We start from the raw sequence: 18,719 nt of genomic DNA, 5'->3' as shown, positions 1-18,719 counted from the left end.
ACCACATAATCTTGCAACTGTAAATTATGGATCTGAAACAATGGCACAGCGCCCTTTTCAATCATGAATTCACAGCTCCATTCATAGCAGCTGGTTTTCAGATGTGGAGTCATCCAAAGTTGGCCACTTTTGAGATCTATCAAACAGCGTTGCACAACCCACTCTCAACGTATACACCAAACGCAACATAATGAGAAAACAGATGGAGATAAAATTGACCTTCATGCCAGCGAAAAAGTTCAAGAATTTTTTATTTAGCAGACACTTCAGACACTGATTCAAGCACAGAAAATTTAAATTTTTCATACACGTTCCCTTTAAAGTTTTGAGAAGATAAATTGAACGTAATCTCAGTCGTTAGGCCCTTAAATACTGGTCTTTCTACATTTCCCCCTTCTCTCTGTCTCGGCCCCTGTATGAAAAAGCCACTTTGTAGAAAAGCGTAAAATACGATCCTCTATTTTTCCACCTCCAGATGTATAAAAGACGTAAAGAAGAAGAGACCACTTGCATATGAACAACATATTGCGTAATATGAGAGAATTTCTAACAACTTTCTGATCATGTTGGTTGTACGTGCGCGGCACCTTCACAGGGACGTGGATGAAAACAGAGGAAACTTTTGTCTGCTCCATACAATGTCAGTCTTTTTCACTCGCTAATAATTTAAAAATGTCGAATTGGGGAGAAAACGAGTTAAGAAAGCACCTTAGTTTCCTAGCAGAAGTTCAACTAAAGAAACAGCTGCGTGAACACAGCTGGATCCATATATTTTCACGTCGAGGAAGGGATGATGTCACATTTATCCAGTGCCACATTAACATCGTTAGAAGACACTGCTTAAATGTCCAAAAAGTGACATAAATAGGTAGAATGCTGACACCATCGCCTTCTCCGCCATTATTGTTTTTTATTTACCTGCACACATGGACATTATAGCTTACATCACGTAACACGCATACGACGTAGAGTCGCACTTTATTTCCAGTTTCATGTATGTAAGGATACGGTTTTCCAGGATTTTTCTGTCTTGCTTTGGCCAGTTTGTAAAGGTCAATGGGGTAAAATTGGTGGGCCGCTTTTACGTAAATGTAACAAAATGCCAGTATGCGAGCACCTGTTCACAGCCCCAACCTCCCACTGAAATGTGACATATCACCATTATTTTTAGATTGTTCCAGTGCTTTAGGACACACAGAGGGTAAGACAGATTACTGCAGGAAACGTGAACAGCCCTATTCATTTTCCTGTCAATGTCGTATGCATCAGCACGCTGCCGATACTGTGCACTTGAAAGCACACAGTGATCTTATGAGGCACACACACACACACACAAACACACACACACACACACACACACACACACGCACGCACACACACACACACACACACACACACACACACAAACAGCGGTAAGAGGGTGAAGATCCATTTTTCTTTGTTGCCTCACACGCTCAAACACAGATCCGTACGCACCGTGCTTAACACAGTCATTGCGTCATCAGCTGCACACACCTTAACAGATACAGACCCTCTCACACAGACACATATAGGAAACTCCTCTAGTGTGGGTGTTCAAATCAAAACAAATGCTGATGAGTCATCTTTCTGTACGCCTCACCAGTATTTTACTGGAGCACCCCTTCTACAGGAGGGGAGGATACATAGTGTAGTCTGTTTTGCTTGAATGGTAGACAGCAGTATCAGGTTTTCTTCATGGGACTGCAGAGTGTTACATTTTTTTGTCTTTCGTTTGACGTGAGTGGACTGTCAAGAAAAAGAGGTATCCAAGAGGAACAGAACTTTTAATACTTGTTTTGTGTGTGTGTTTGTTTGTTTGTTTGGGGGGGGGGGGCTTTTTACAGATGGATTCCAGTTTTTCTTCGTTTGCTTTTTTTGGGTTTTTATGCTGTGCTAAATCCAGTGATTAATGTCCAAAAAACTGGATATGTTCACAATTCAGTTTGTCTTCGCTCAGTTCAAGTTGAGGCTCTCACAAGACTGACTTAAATAATTTATTTTGTTCCGACAGCAACACGACAAAGCATGCTGGGTCCAACATATTTTCCCCCCATAACTTATATTGTATCAGATCTTCCTGCTTTCATATTTGATGAGTATAATAATGTTAAAGGTAGTTTATTTAATTAGCGGCTGGTGAAGACAAATGTTTGCTGTCAGCCTCCTATGCTTCATGTGTTCTCTTATGGTGAGTAAGAGAAAATGCTAAATCATTAAGAAGGTCTCAGTGCCACCTCTCTGTAAAGATCTTACAAGACTACTTGGATCAGCATGAGAGAGATGAAGCACTTCCAGCAAAGAAGCCAAAGTGAAACCCATGTAAGCATACAGATTAATACTCGCCTTTTACATCACTCATAAGCAAATGAGATCTGAGCTTAAGTCTGCCACTGCTGGTTTATGAAGGAGAAAGTAAAATGCTTCATTAAAAGAAAAATGCTTCAAAAGTTAGCAAGCATCATAAGAGACCGGGACATGCCAAACCATTTTTCTCAAAAGAGTTGGATGCAACTGGACATTTCTATTTGTCATTACAATACTGATAAACCGAAAGTGATATGTTATGCTTTTATGTAAAATCACTACATTTGTCTTTATTCCATTTCATCTGTTGGGTTAGGCCTTTCAGTGCTGTAGCATTGTAGCACATTGCTCTTTTCCATGTCAGCTTTAATTTCCACGACAGTATAATGATTTATAATAACCATAACGGGTTAAAGGGCATGGCGGCTGAAAAAGACAAAGGTTAAACTGCAAAACTAGCATTCACCTAAATTCATGGTTCAGATGAAGTCTTTAGCCAGTATTTTTAAACTTCATTGGAACCTTGACTAACATAATTTTGGACAGCCTGTACATTATTTTAAAATGCTGGATAACAGATTCGACTCTGATGGGTTAACGCCTCAACTTGGCCCTTGACTGTGATAAAAAATAAAATACAGAAGATTCCCATTTAAAAAGAAGTTGAAATCATATCTTTAAATGAGTGAAAGGAAGTACTATCTTCTGCTTTTCGACATATTTCTACGTCTATCTTTATGTGGGTTACATTCTATATTTGGCATCAGTGAAAATCATAATTTTGTATGTCTGTTCAATATTTCAAACATTAGACCCATTTGGCATGTTATGTCAAATAAATTACAGATGAGCCTTTATTCATGAATGGTTGCAGCTTGTCCAAGGGAACGGATCAGATGCTGAAGCTGTACCTCCACTGGCAGTGGCTGTTGAGACTAATTACAAACCCAAGAACATCATTGTAATCACATCAGCTGATGCGTCCAATATCATTCCTTGCCATACATACTGACGGCCTAGCCACCATCTTTCTTCCAACCTGAAAGACTGGTCCTGCACCATAATGAAAATCAAACAGTAACTCTGAAACAGGCAGAGATGCATACAGGTTTTATAACTAAAATTGGCCATCTGTCTGGAAATAAAACAGACATTTTTTTCCTTACACTTTATTTTAAAGTCTGAGTCATAAAATAACTTATAATTAAGTAATACTATTAAACTAGGGATTGTGGGCAATATTCTCCCGGTTTCTATTGTTTGCCATGCAGTCCACCACAGTTTGTCTCACAGCTCAGTGGATGACCAGAGTGTGTAAAAACAGCACTACATAGGCTACACACGCAAGCACACACACATGCGAGCACCATTAGTGATTACTCATTCATACTGTCTCTATGAGGGGAACCGCGCCAGCAAAAAAGAGCAAGAAAAAAAGTGCGTGATGGCTGCGTTTGCCTTATAAATACTGATTTATGGTTCCGCGTTACACCAACGCAGGGCCTACGGCGTAGGCTACGCCGTAAGCTCTGCGTAGGCTACGCCGTAGGCTCTGCGTCGATTTAACGCGGGACCATAAATCAGGCTTTATAAGGCAGGCGGCATTGCGCTGTCCACGGTGCTGAAGCGGACTGCGCGGCTGGCATCGGACCTGGGGGGGACAGGGGGGGGGGGGCATGCTGCGAACCATTCATCATGCCTGCACGCCTGCACACACATCAGCACAGGCACACACAGCCTTCACCGCGCATGGTAATATTCACTTGTGTCAGTGAGCAAGAATGACACATCCTCCTGGCTCATTGATGAGAGCTGATCTGCTGCTGATGGCAGCATCAACAGTATTGCCCATACTAGGCTTGGTTTTCCAGAGATGAGATAGGACTGAACCCCCCAGACCCCAGTGCTGGTTGGGGACGTCCATTTCAATGCTGCACCACGCTCAGGCGCATTTACTCCACTTAAGTGACTTTGACCATGCAGTCTCAAAGTGGTCACCTCCATCGGCCACGATCCTCACGTCGGAACACATGCACGCACAGACCCTGCTGCTGCTGCTGCTCACCACCATTACCATTATAATCACACGCAGCCTGGCTCTTAAGAGTGACGGGTGAATGAAGCAATGCAATATTACCTTTCATCCAGTCCAACACTTGCTTTGGTGTCCATTTACTTATAGGTTCCATCACCAAAGCCATGGTGTCACAGTCTCACCGAGATGAACAGCACGAGACTCAATGCGGGCGTCATAAAACGGCTTTGTCAGTCACATCTGGAACAACTGGGCGGTGGATACATCTGAGGAAAAGAAAAAGGTTGCCGGGTTTATTCTCTCCATCGGAGCATGGCCGCCTGCAGAAACGGTGGACGGGGATGCAGTGGTGCAATCCATGCGCGCACACGGACACGCACACACACGGTCTCTCCTCTCCTCCGCTCGTGCTCCCTCTCTCCCTCCCTCTTTCTCTCTCTATCTCTCTGATTCTTGTGCCTTCCCGCCAGCAGCCCGCGCGCTGTGAGAAGTGGATTCAGTGGGCTGGAGGAGATGGAGCAACCCCTCCCGTCCCCTCTTCCACCCGCCCGCCTCGCTGCAGCATCATCCAGGGCCACCACTCATAATACAGAGCAGGGAATGGTGCAACGCACGCCGTGCAGGGAGGATCTCGGCGTCTCCCTCCCGCCCTGCTCCAGGCACGCAGGCACAGAGAAACAGGCTTTATGCAAACATCTCAGTCAGACAGCAACGCTTTCATGAGTCGTGTGTACAGTATGTAGCAGCCCCAACTCAATACCACAGCTTATCCACTGCAGTGGGTTGCACTTAGTAGCCCTAACAAAGACCCACTACTACACATAGTAGATTTAAAGTATAATGATGTGAAATTCTCAAAGTGTGCTTGTTGTCATCACTGGGATGTGTCTGATGCCACAGCACACAGCGATGTACCTGTTGTTTTCACCGTATATCCAAGTTTACTGAGGGGTGCTCGCTCTGCATGGATGAGGATATCGGCCTCGGTTGTCAGGGTGCTGTTGCTCTCTGCCTGGATCACAGTGAGAGGAACAGCGCCCCCTGCCGGGCACCTGAGACACAGGTGACGTCATGGAGGAAGGGAGCACGCTCTGTGCAATTGTATATTTCAGATTTATGATGTGTCTTTGCGAGATAGATAGATAGATAGATAGATAGATAGATAGATAGATAGATAGATAGATAGATAGATAGATAGATAGATAGATAGATAGATAGATAGATAGATAGATAGATAGATAGATAGATAGATAGATAGATAGATAGATAGATAGATAGATAGATAGATAGATAGATAGATAGATAGATAGATAGATAGATAGATAGATAGATAGATAGATAGATAGATAGATATTATAATATAACATAAATCTGAAAGTAATGACCTGTTTTGAACACACCACCAGTTACAGTGAAGAAAAACAAGTAAGTTTTTATTGTTCTTGACCAGCAGCAACAAATAGTTCAAACTACATTTGTTCATAGGGTGTGATTAAACGTAGCTCACTTTCTGAACATTTGATGTCAAGTCACAGAAATTAATATGTCGGGAAATTAAATATATTATATACTACAAAAGAAAATTGCCAATGGGGTGGACTTGAAATTCTTCATACGAGCCTATTCTCTCTTTTCCCAAACTGTTTTTTAATTTTTTTATTTAACCTTTATTTACCCAGGCAGGCAATTTAAGAACAAATTCTTATTTGTAAATGCAGTTTGAACAAAGAGCATAAGCACTTTGAGAGGAGAGGGGAAGGGGAGTGCTAGAAATAAAAAACAACATTATATAAAATTGCATAATAATACAATAAATATGTACAAATTACAATGGTTCCCATCTGGTAGAGCAGCTAATGTAATCATGGTGGTATTATAAAGACAAAAAAACATTCCCATTCAGATTTGTTGTATATTTGTAATTACTGTTTACTCAACAGTATTGTTGGACTTAATTCCTGTGTGTTTATCATCGTAGTATAAACTTTAAAGGTCTGATATAAATGTTTATTATTATTATTTTTATTTATTTTCAATGAACCTCACCAAATTTAAAATCCAGGTTCTTGGTACAATATTTCATCTAAAGTTAGTGCCGGAACTGTAAATCCAACACATGCACCCATGAGGAGCTGGAAATGTGGACATTTTTAAACGTAGACTAAAAACTTATCTCTTTGGTCTGGCTTTCATGTAGCATCAAATGTTAGTTTTATTCTGTTTAACATTTTTTAGAGGTATTTGTTTTATTTATTTATCTATTTCTTGTAATGTTTTTATTATTATATTTTATTGTTGTGGTATTTTTTTGCCTTAATTCTTGAACTTTTATCATTATTCATCATTATCATTCATTTTAATTAACTATATTGTATGTCAGTGTGCATTGGTCTCCCAGTTTTTATTATGCTTATGTTTCTGTCAAAATGTTAAGCACTTTGTATTTAATGTACCTGGATGAAAGGTGCTACAAATAAAATTTGATTAATTGATTGATGACAAACTGCAGCGTATAAGGTATAGACAGTACTCGAGTTGTAAAAAAAGATCAGGGGGGATGGTGGATTTTATCATATGGGGACACATAATTTGTGCTGATTACAAATAATATAATATATTACAAATAATAGCACTGACCGAAACACCTGCAGAAATACTGCAGGAATGACATAGCAGCAGTTAAATACAGCCTTCTGTAAGCTTTAAATATCCACTGGGTTTTCTGAACTTATCAATATGTTTAGTAAAAAAATCTCATTACACTTAAACCAGACTCACTGGAAAAAACAACAATTTTCACCTGTTTTAAGTAGATTTTCACATGACATAAGTAGAAAAATCTGCCAGTGGGACAAGATGTATCTTATTACAAGCAAAAACGTCTTGTTTCCTACTTATTTCAAGTGAAAATTTACTTGAAAAAGGTGAAATTGTCAAATAAGTTATTTTTCTGGTGTTTTTTTTCTGGTGATGACTCTAAATGTTGAAATAGCAGTAAAACCACATGTATTAATGAAATGACATAAGGGATGGAAAGGGGGGATGGCAGTTTTACAGGGGGGATGATTTTGACCGTTTTTATTTCAGGGGGGGATGCCATCCCCCCTCATCCCCCCTCATCTCGAGTACTGGGTATAGATCATTCCTGGTCCTCGAGGGCTGGTGTCCTGCAGGTTTTACATGTTTCCCTGCTTCATTGCACCATGATACAAGTGACTGTATCATTAACAGAATTGTGCAGACCTCGATGACACACTGATGTGGATGATTCATTAGAATCAGGTGTTAGAGCAGTAAACCATCTAAACCCTGCAGGCCGGCGGCCCCGAGGGCCGGCCATGGCCGTCCCTGGTATGGAGGGTGATAAACAGAGATAGTCCAAACTAGTTCAAGTAGATAGTTCAAACTACATTTGTTCATAGGGTGTGATTAAACATAGCTCACTTTCTGAACATTTGATGTCAGGTCACACAAATTAATATGTTGGAAAATTAAATATATTATATACTACAAAAGAAAATTGCCAATGGGGTGGACTTGAAATTCTTCATACGAGCCTATTCTCTCTTTTCTCAAACTGTTTTTATTATTTTTTTTTATTTCACCTATATTTACCCAGGCAGGCAATTTAAGAAAAAATTCTTATTTGCAAATGCAGTTTGAACAAAGAGCAATGTTAGAGGGCCGGTTTCCCTGCAGGTTTTACATGTTTCCCTGCTTCATTGCACCATGATACAAGTGACTGTATCATTAACAGAATTGTGCAGACCTTGATGACACACTGATGATTCATAAGAATCAGGTGTTAGAGCAGGGAACCATCTAAACCCTGCAGGCCGGTGTTGTGTCGGATTCAGCACCCCTGCCGTGAAAAGCACCCCCTCGTCGTACACACTGTTTAGCGTCCAGTTTTGTGTTAATGATTCATGTTTAAATGCGCTCATGGATTCCACAATAGTCATACTTTCCCACAATCACAATCACAGATAACAAAAGTCGGGTAAATGGTTATTGATGCCATTAATTAATAGCCTGCTTACTGTGTTGTCTTCCATAATATTTGTAAATATATATAATATAAACTCCTAAGTATGTGTTTGTGTGAGTGTGTATATATAAATATATTGAAGTGTCAGTGTGTTGTTTTTTTTCCATGTCTACTTATCATTGAATATAAACTCCTAAGTATGTGTTCATGTGAGTGTGTGGAATGAGAATATAATTTTTGTCATTGTGTGTACGACGAGGGGGTGCTTTTCACGGCAGGGGTGCTGAATCCGGCACAACACCGGCCCCCGAGGGCCGGCCATGGCCGTCCCTGGTATGGAGGGTGATAAACAGGGTGATAAACAGCCATGGTCGGGGGAACCAGCTGCTCCCCGGCGGTGACCTCCCTCTCCCTCAGCCCGCCGAGCAAAGTCACCGGTGGGCGGGGCCTGCAGCCTTCAGCGAGGTGACAGCCGTGATCTCGGCCTCCCATTGGCTCCTGTCTGCCAACACGTCACAATCATGATTAGAATTGATGATCGGACGTTCTGATTTCATTGTCTCGCAAAGCGGACCGGCGGAGAAATCTGCTGATTTGGGACGGTCCTCTTGATTTTGACATCAAAAATGGTACGTGGGGAAACTGATTTCGCTTTCACGCCGACGCGCTCGGTCCTGCCCCCGCCGGCGGCGCCGCTCCGCGGGGATGGTGATCCCTGCGAGCCTCGGGAAATCACAGATCTGGAGGAAAAGTTGCTGCAGCGGGAGCTGCTAATGCTACGTAGCTGGTGCCGCGGCCGCCCGGGCCTGCAGGCCGGCCAGGGCAGCCCGCACCTCCGCCGGCCGAGAAAGCGGCTCTTTATCCAGTTATTTCTGCGCTCTGGTCCCCGGCGGGGAAGTTAAAAAGCGCGCTTTCTTCGTGGTTAAGTTTCTAAAGCCCGTGGCTGTTAGTTAGGCGGCGTACTAATCTGACGTGCCCACAATTTGTTTGCTAATTCTCACCGCAGTGTTTCCATATCTAGTGTATCCATGCGCGGTCCGCCGGACAAAGTAGTCCCGCTGCCCGCTTATTGGTCGCCCCACAAGCCCGTATGTCACTTTCTTCCTACTCATGCACATCAGTTTTTAAAAAAAATCGCCTGAGCTCAAACGTGATACCTTTTTTAGTGCTTTGGTTATGGGTGTTTGTGTTGTGCCATGGAAAATGTGTGTTTACATTTCACTTTCACAGCGCAGCGATGAACAGACACGTGTGTCACATGTGCTGCACGTGAAAACATACGTCCCCAATACATCTGCTTTTGCGTGTCACTATTTAATCTTGATGCATTTAATGGGATGTTTATTAAAGTGTGTTAAGGGAATCAACCTGTTTGAGCCACGTGTTTACAATAGTTCCAGATGAGTGCACACAATACACCAATATGCCCAGATAAATCATGAAGAATGTAATTGTCAAATCAAATTCAAACAGCCATAACGCTTCAGAATATTAAGAAACAGTGGCAGTAATGATCATAACATTTGCAACCTTGTGCCCCCTTTTCATATTTCTTAGACTTCATATAGATAAATCATCGCTGGGATATTCAGGTGGGAAGAAGTAGAATATATACGTGCTGTTTTGCATAGTAGCAAGCATAGGCAGTTTCTGCTCTTGCTTCAACCTGTTCAGAGTCAAGGGGAAGCTGCAGCCAGCCAGGAAATCAGTTTAGATGATTTTAAGGATGGGTTGTGAGACTGGAGCTTAAGCAGAGTAGCTTTCCTTATGAAAACATGCCAGTGGTTGAGTATCACTTGGGGGCAAGTGTTTTTCTGTTTGGGATTATGATAGTTTATTTATTAGGTTGATTGATAGTGGTGCTGATATTACCTGTTGGTGTTTTCGTTGTTGTAGCATGCTTCATATTTTCCAACAAAATATTCTTAGTGGTGTCTTTTGTTTTTCTTTTTGCAGACACACAATGTTGACTAACCGTCTACTGTATTAAAAGTGCCCTGCTCTTTGTTCACGCATGTGAGCCCGGTGTTTGCTTTGCTGTTTCCTCAGCCACTTTGGCCGGTGACATGTCTGTTACACTGACGCAAGATGAGTGCAATCAAAACAGTGCTCTCCTAGAAAGCTGGAAGTGCTGCTGTGATCTGCATGGCCGCCCCGTTCCCCTCGAGTAGCAGAATGGATGCGTGGCCACAAAGGCGTGGCCCGCAGACTGTGAGTATATTAAGAATGACATAGATTGTAGTTTGAGCTGAAAAAGGGCATGACATGAAATCGGTTGAGTGTAAAAGAAAAAGATGATTTCTTTGAAGCAATTTGTCTGAGCAGAAGAAAGTACAAGCATCATAAAGTAAAAAAAAAACAACTAAAGATTATTTCTTTTAACCAAATCTATTGCCCGTATCTGTCAGTCATCTGTGATTAGTACTATAAATGTGTATTTTTACATAAACATACATTTTTTTAAACGTTTGTTTATGTCTATCATTGTCTCCCAGATGAACCTGCGGTCAGTGTTTACAGCTGAACAGCAGAGGATCCTGGAACGTTACTATGAGAATGGGATGACCAATCAGAGCAAGTCCTGCTTCCAGCTAATACTGCAGTGTGCTCAGGAGGCCAAGCTGGACTTCAGTGTTGTGCGGGTATGATCATGAAACGTGCTCGCGCTCATGAATGAAGAAGAACGTAGGAGAACTCCTTGCTGTGATCAATATTGCATCTTTTTCTTTGTGATTGAAGCAGAAATTCTGTTCTGTTTTTCTTTTATTTCAGAGTCGTGAGGTTTTTACTTATTTAAAAAAAAAAAGGGAAAAAAAAGATAGGATAAGTGATGTAACTTTGCTTGTTGCTCTTTCCCTGCAGACTTGGGTTGGTAACAAAAGACGAAAACTGGCCTCCAAGGTTGACCAGAATGGAAACGTGTCTCATTCCCTATCCAGTCATGGATTACCTGGAGGGCTGCTCTCCAACCACACATTATCCGGAGGTGCACTATCCAATCATAGTCTAGCGGCAGGGGCGCTACTTCCTGCTGATTTGGCCGCAGCACGAAACATCCAGAATCGCGTGCATCTTCTCCCTCCATCCTCGTCTTTTCCTTCTTTCTCGTCAGCCTCCTCCTCCCCTTCATCTTCCTCTCCCCTCAGCAGCGGAGGTAACAACAGTAACAATAACGATGTAATACTGACTGGGATCTACTCTCTGAACCCCACGCCTCGCTCCCAGCCAAGACCCACCGCCCCACCATCTCAGGCAGACTCTGAGCTTTCAGCCCACACATCTCCATCTCTCACCCAGGTGCTGCAGAGCAGGAACAATTCCACTTCCTCACCTATCCACTCCAAGCTAGCGTCCCTCTCTCAGACTCTCCCGTCTCTCACAGGTGTCTCAGGACCTTTAGTCTACACTGCAGTCAGGAAAGGCACTTTATCCATCGGGGATGGAAGGATAAGTGCAGGAGCAGGGGTAGTACCTCACAGCTGGACTAGACAGTATGGTACAGCGCAGACTCGCCCTTGGTCCTCTTCCACACAGTCCCAACCTCAACCTCAGCCTCAGCCTCAGCCTCAACCTCAGCCTCGACCTCACTCCAACCCCCAAACTCAACCACCTGCCCCACAGAAGCCTCGGGTCTCCCTCCCCATCCAAACCTCTGCCTCTGAACAGACACCTCGTATACAGCAAGTCTTCACTCTGTCAGAGAAGGTTGAGGAGGACCGATTTAGACCTGGACAAGCGTCCGGTCAGAAGAGCCAGGAGAGCCATAGACCAGCATTCTACCCTCTGGACACCAGTCATAACTTCTCCATTGCCATGGAAACTGCAGATGAAGAAGATGAGTGGCAAAGGGAAGAGGAGTTGGCAAATATGGCCTCTCAAACACACGGGGATCCCACCTCACCCAGCCCAACAGGGGCAGAAGTGTCCGTCGTGAGAGGGGGCCGCACTCCTCCTAAACCCACTTTGCTTCACAGCAACACGACTCTTCAAGGCAGCTACTCCCTCGCAGCACAGACCTCACACACAGGGGAATCCAGTTCACAGGTAGGAGACGCTCGAGCGCCAGTCCCGTTGTCCCAGAAAATGATTTGAAAGATTTAACATGAATGTCTTTATCCGTAGACTTCACTTGATGTGTCTGCGGCCCCCTGGGTTATCAGCAACTCCAGAAAGAGAACAGTAAGTACGTCCCGTCGATCCCACACAGACTAAACATTACGAAACAGCCTGAAGTAGCAGAGTTAAACACATATATCGTACAGGCAATCAAGCTGAAGGTGAGCTATACTTTGCCACTCATTGAGAGTCTGCTTAACCATAAGTGTATGTGAAGTACAGTCACACAGAGGTTTGTGTTTTCAGCTGCAGGATCGTACCCAATTCAGTGATGGGGACCTCATCCAACTGAAACGCTACTGGGACAGAGGCATGACTAGCCTGGGCTCAGTATGCAGGGAAAAGATCACCGCTGCAGCCAACCAACTCAGCGTAGACACTGAAATAGTCAAGGTGAAGAACTTTACCGAGGGAACAATTAGTACTGGTGTGTTCAAGGTTTAAAAAGACCCATGAAAAAGTGCAGATTCCCTCACTGCATAGGAATTTCTGCGGAAACCGGAGATGTCTGGAGGATGCAGAGAGCTTTCAATGCTCAGACCACTTGTTTATAACTTTTAGTGACAAGAACATTTAAGTGCAAGATCTTTGAAGAGTTAGTGCCATGCTATTATTTGCTGATGACCAGACCAGATTTGTTTCCACACATCACTAAGCCATAAGCATAGGTTGCTGTGGTAATAGCATAGAGGTCAGTAACTACATAACTCCACTTGTGACGCAGTTTTCCAACATTTGGATTCTTCTAGCTGTGCACGTAGTGAAAACTCTCCCAAGAAGCCACAGTGGGCAATTTATTTTGCCATCTGAAATCCCAATTTCAAACGGAGTTGCATACAGTTTGAAGTGGCTTCATGTGGTGGATTTAATGTGTTTTTCTCCTTTTTTGGTTTCCAGACTTTTCAAAATCTGGATATCCCTAATGAGGTTGGCAGTCTGAAGATATCCTGATTCTTAAGAGCTGCCAGAAAATAGGAAAGAGCTACTTTTCTGGGTCACAGATGTTTCCTAACATGTTTACACAAAGTTGTTTAGAAGTCATGCAGTTACATATTAGGGCCACTGTAGGAATGCTGATAGACTAAATATAGTCCCTAAATCCTGACACACACACGACCCTCTGCTATCTCACTCACAAGGATATTTATTGCTAAGGGAGGAAATAAAGTGTTTTCTGTCAGAGAGAGGGCAGGAAGTTAGCGTGAGCTTCAAATCAGTGCAGAACAACCTGTCCTTGGTGCAGTTCCTTGAACTTTTCTGATTTGGATTATGGATTAATTTTCTGATAGATACCAAAGCAGACATTGCAGTACATTTGGATACTTTTGAGTTTCCCTCTTGCCATTATTCTTTAGACTGATAGAACCTGTTTAACTGTCACTGACTAGATGACAATACCTTTCATACATCAAACTCTTGAAGATTTGTTCAAATAGTCGATATTTTGGATTCTTACCACAGTGCCTCCTGTTTTTTGATGTGCAGACATGGATCAGCAACAGACGGAGGAAGTACCGTCTGATGGGTATTGAAATCCCTCCTCCCAAAGGTGGGCCGGCTGTATTCTCAACCTCATCTCCAGGAAACGACACTCCACTGGCCCTCAGTCCTGACGGAGAGCAGCTCCGAACGCCTGAACTGGAGGATGACTTGAACGAGGGGGGATCCGTGTGCCTGTCTGACGGTGAAGCTGCCGATACGTTGACACGTGCACTCATATGGCTGTGTAAACTGTGTAATTTAACATTCAAACAATGCTCTCAAATCTAGATGGGACCATTGATTCGCAACACAGAGATGGAGATGATGGAATAGATGTGTCCACTGCTATTCCACTGACCAATAATGTGGTATGTCATTATCTTTCTGATATTAAAACAGAAACTTAACGCATTTGGCCCTTTAAGCCTGATTTAGGCCAGGTTTATACTTCCTCCACTGAGTGCCAATCCCCCCTTTGGAGGGATTGGCAAGAGACTCGACCCCAAAGTTAGATGGTTGACGCTTGGTGTAAGCCCCATGTGTAGCCTAGTTGCTAAGCTGCTACGCAGAAGTATAGGACTGGACATTTGGTTGCAACAGAAAATGTCTTTTTTCAGCTTATAACACATAAGTGTCTGAATCAATAAAGCTAAAGGAGCAATATCCTCAGTTTTTCTCATCATAAATATCCTTTATGTTTATGTTATGACAACTACTTATAGTAATATAGTATATAGTAAATGCCACACCAAATGGCCAGCATATGTCTCTTTTGTGTGTGTTATTTTTTTGCGAGGTTATCATCATTTATTGATCTGTGTTTTCAACAGAAGATTGAAATGATTGATGAGGATGAAGATGTTGATGAGGATGATGGGGAATTAGTGGCGTCAGACCTCGATCAAATGCAGAACTTGCTGGAATTCAAGGTGAAAACACTGACCGACCCAACAGTTTGTGGTCCATTCTTGTAATGTCGAGGTTAAAGATCACTGTGTCATGCTCTCCAGCTCTGAATTCACCGTCTGGATGTTTGTGTTTCAGAATGAGGAAGTGCAGTTCTTAGAGAACGAGCTAGAGTACCAAAAACAAAAATACCAGGAGCTTGCAAACTTCACAACAAGCCTCCTCAACGCTGTGAGGAATAATGACCTGGAGAGACAGCAGGTACGTCTTATAGTCCATTTTACACAGCAACAAATGTCATTTCATTACCAAATAACAGTCTTTAACAGTACATTTCTAACCTGATGTGTGTTGTGTGCACTTAGGAGCTCTTGGCCAGCCTACCTCAGCCTTCAGACCAGGACTGGGACATGTCCATGGAAAAAGGGGACCAGTCGGACGCAAGGCCCAACTACAGTGAACCCCAGATCGATGATGCGAGTGGCCCGGATCCTGCACAGGCCCAGTCCACCAAGCAAATCCTGGTGGTCACCATAAACAAAGACGATACAATGAGTGACGTTACTGAGACCTCTGCATCAGAGGACCAGCTACAGGAAGCAGCAACGGAACAAAAGTGACCATCTACATGAGCTCTTAAACACACATGCATACAGATGTTTTAACACTCCACACACACCCCTTTTCCACCAAACCGGTTCCAGGGCTGGTTGTGGGCCAGTGCTGAGTTTGGAACCAGGCTCTCTGTTCCCGCTGATAAAGAACTGGCTCCGGGCCAGAAAAAGTGGTTCCAAGGTAGCACCACCTAGAGGAAAGAACCCCTTATGTAAGCGGAGGGGCACGAGTTAATAAGACCAATGGCAATAGCAAGACTGGGAGAGGGCGCCATTTTCAAATGAGCAACCAAGTATGGATCCAGCAAAGCAGCAGTGGTCTGTGGAGGAAACAACCTGTCTTTTAGAGATGTGGTCCACGGACGTTGCTACACAGACCAAGTCTGTATTAGAGCAAATACGTTGTTGTTGCTTCAACTTTGGGCCCAATGAAAACGCAGCGACGTAACTGACGTTTACAGTGACGTTATGACGTAGCTCCCCATAGCACCCGAGCTATGGAAAAACAGCCCGGTTCTCAGCTGGTTCGCAAGTTGAACCAGTTGTGCACCAGCACTGGCCCAGAACCAGCCCTGGAGCCGGTTTGGTGGAAAAGGGGTGACAAAGACTGATTTTAAACAAAACTGTATGGTGTAACAGTGACATAAATCTCTGGTAAATTTGTTCTCCATGCACAGTGCCTGTGGATTGATGCTTCACTATGACTGTTGGGCAGATGGATGCCTTTTTTTTTACTGCATATCATTCGCCTTGCTCTGGTCCAGTCCAGAGAGAACAATAAATGACCTCTAACTTAAATATGTCTGTCTTTTCTTTCAAATATATTTGAGCAGAAAAGGTTTTCATGGCTACTTATAAAATGGGAGGGGGGGTCACAAAGCTCTGGTAACCATAAAAGCACACTACTACTAAAGTATTGTCAGATTTTAACCATTTATAAACATTTATGATATTGTTGATTAGGAGGCAAGCGATTTGATCTTCTACTTTTAGGGCCAGATTTACTAAGATCCTAAATAAAGAGTACTAAATTGCGTGTGCACTGAAAAAGTTTGCGCGTGCTGTTGTGTGTTTTGCGGGTGATCAACTAAGATTGCATGCGCAATTGATAACAGGTGCAAACCTCAGTATTTAAATGAGGTGTTGCGCGTCTTACAGTTTGCGGCGCAAACTTTGCGCCATGGAGAGTGGATGGAAAGCAGGATATAGTCGCAAGCGCAAAATGAAATTTGACGAGTTGGAGTTATAGAGATATTAGTGGAAGAGGCAAATTGTTGTGCCGTATTCAGCACCCCTGCCGTGAAAAGCACCCCCTCGTATATTCAATGATAAGTAGATCAAGAAAAAAAACAACACACTGACACTTCAATATATTTATATATACACACACTCACACAAACACATACTTAGGAGTTTATATTATATATATTTACAAATATTATGGAAGACAACACAGTAAGCAGGCTATTAATTAATGACATCAATAACCATTTACCCGATTTTTTTTTTTTTTTTTACCCGAATCCATGAGCGCATTTAAACATGAATCATTAACACAAAACTGGACGCTAAACCGAACATGGACAACAGAACATGAACAGAACACAGAATGAGAGTATCATTTTTGTCAGACGAGGGGGTGCTTTTCACGGCAGGGTTGCTGAATACTGCACAACACCGGGGTATGACTGCAGAACAAGTATAGGCGCACAATGAGAAACACTTTTTTCTCCATGAAAACACGTGATTTATTTATTATCACAAATAAAAAAATGAATGTGCCTCCTGTGGCAACCTTTTGCTGAATAATACTCGATTTAACATTCAAATAAAATATTTCTCCTTTTGCATGTGGAGATTAGCACCTTCCTTTCGAACGTATTAAATACAGACGCAATCACAATCCACGCAAAAACTTTCAGGCTTGGTAAATCTCATTGCGCGTGGTAAATGGACCAATTTGCATCTTTCCCTCCCAGTATTTAGCGATTTCTGGCGGGTACGCCCCATATTGATTATTCATCAGGGCAAAAGTACTAAATGGATTGCGTGTGCTATTTTGCGCATTTGAGAGACGCAGTCCTCTTTGCACGCTGTTAGTAGATCAGCTTGCACTTTGGTTTGCGGGTGCTGTCAAGTTTGCACACGTTTTTACACACGCAAACCTTTAGTAAATCGGGCCCTTAGAGTATTGTGAACTGCACTGCAATTTTAGACATAGCCTGAGTCTCTCATCACGCAAAGTCAGTGCTTTAAGGCTGCAGAGAGAGAAAGTGGGTGAGCCTTAAGCCTCTTATTTCCACTTGAATCAGGGATGGACAGGCTTATGATGCCGAGGCTTTGAAACATTCAACTTACACCCAGAAGATTTTAAGATCCAGAACGCTGCTGCCAGAGTCCTTACAAACACCAGGAAACTGGACCATATTACACCGGTCATGAAATCGCTCCACTGGCTTCCAGTGAGTCAAAGGATAGAGTTTAAAATCTTACTGCTGGTTTACAAAGACCTGAATGGTCTTGGACCAAAATCCATGCTGAATTTGTTAGTTCCCTATGAAGCTCCCAGACCCCTGAGGTTCATCTGGATCTGGTTTGTTGTGGTTCCAGAACCAGAACCAAGCAAGGTGAGGCAGCGTTCAGTTATTCTGCTCCTCACCGGTGGAACAAACTTCCTGTAGACCTGAGGTCTGCTCCAACTGTAGATCCTTTAAAGGAGCTTGAGGCTCCTTTTAAGAAATGAGACTCTCTAGCGCCACCCTTCACCACGACGGCCGTCGGGGGTACTGCAGCCGACAGTGAAGCCGGCACGGGAGAACGGGGAGAATGCACATGCAGCGTCATGTGACGTCACATCCACAGCCCAGTGCGGGAAATTCGGGACCGAATTGCAGCACATTTTGCAGCACACAGCCTGTTCAAGGCAACGGAGAGATACACTAGAGGGCTCATTCTTTTGGGTTTGGAACGCTTCATCTGACATTATTACTAGAAAACTTAAAATGTATACAGATTTTTTTCATAAATCTTGCCACAATCCGGCCTCAAGCTCCTTTAAATCAGGATAAAAACATTACTGTTTACTGAAGCGTACTCTTAAATTAAATACTTACCTGCTGTACTCTACTGCCCTTACTTTTTTAACAACTTGTGCTTTTTATTATTTTACCTCTTTTCTTATAATTTTATTTCATTTATTTGGTATTTAAGCATACTCTTAAATTAAATACTTTGAAAACTGTGAATGAGATGT

The 18,719-nt window shown here is 42.9% G+C and overlaps 2 protein-coding genes across 8 annotated transcripts in view; one reads left to right on the top strand and one right to left on the bottom strand.

The window, feature by feature from the left end:
* si:ch211-26b3.4 (connector enhancer of kinase suppressor of ras 2) overlaps positions 1-4,817 on the bottom strand; it is a 77,656-nt gene extending 72,839 nt beyond the window's left edge. For all 3 annotated transcript variants that reach the window (XM_061725758.1, XM_061725760.1, XM_061725759.1), the window contains exon 1: positions 4,463-4,817. In XM_061725758.1, coding sequence (XP_061581742.1) covers positions 4,463-4,526 — 64 coding nt within the window. In that variant the 5' untranslated portion in view covers positions 4,527-4,817. The remainder of the gene's footprint in view (positions 1-4,462) is intronic.
* A 4,011-nt stretch (positions 4,818-8,828) lies between these two features.
* On the top strand, positions 8,829-16,249 carry hdx (highly divergent homeobox). 5 transcript variants are annotated; one of them, XM_061725754.1, is made up of 12 exons: positions 8,829-8,977; positions 10,398-10,559; positions 10,844-10,990; positions 11,211-12,392; positions 12,471-12,527; positions 12,711-12,857; positions 13,362-13,391; positions 13,950-14,148; positions 14,235-14,314; positions 14,780-14,875; positions 14,991-15,113; positions 15,218-16,249. In XM_061725754.1, exons 2-12 carry the CDS (start codon positions 10,494-10,496, stop codon positions 15,470-15,472), a joined length of 2,382 nt encoding a protein of 793 aa, XP_061581738.1. In that variant the 5' UTR covers positions 8,829-8,977; positions 10,398-10,493; the 3' UTR covers positions 15,473-16,249. The 5 variants fall into 5 exon arrangements, with proteins under 5 accessions (XP_061581738.1, XP_061581736.1, XP_061581737.1 ...); XM_061725752.1 differs by having other exon boundaries at positions 8,831-8,977; positions 14,777-14,875; XM_061725753.1 differs by having other exon boundaries at positions 8,831-8,977; positions 10,305-10,559; positions 14,777-14,875.
* Positions 16,250-18,719: the final 2,470 nt, after the last annotated feature.

The sequence above is a fragment of the Cololabis saira genome, chromosome 7, assembly GCF_033807715.1.
Source record: "Cololabis saira isolate AMF1-May2022 chromosome 7, fColSai1.1, whole genome shotgun sequence".
In the NCBI taxonomy this organism is placed as follows: domain Eukaryota; kingdom Metazoa; phylum Chordata; class Actinopteri; order Beloniformes; family Belonidae; genus Cololabis; species Cololabis saira.
The sequence above is the reverse complement of the archived record's forward strand: the minus strand, read 5'-3'. Positions and strand labels throughout refer to the sequence as shown.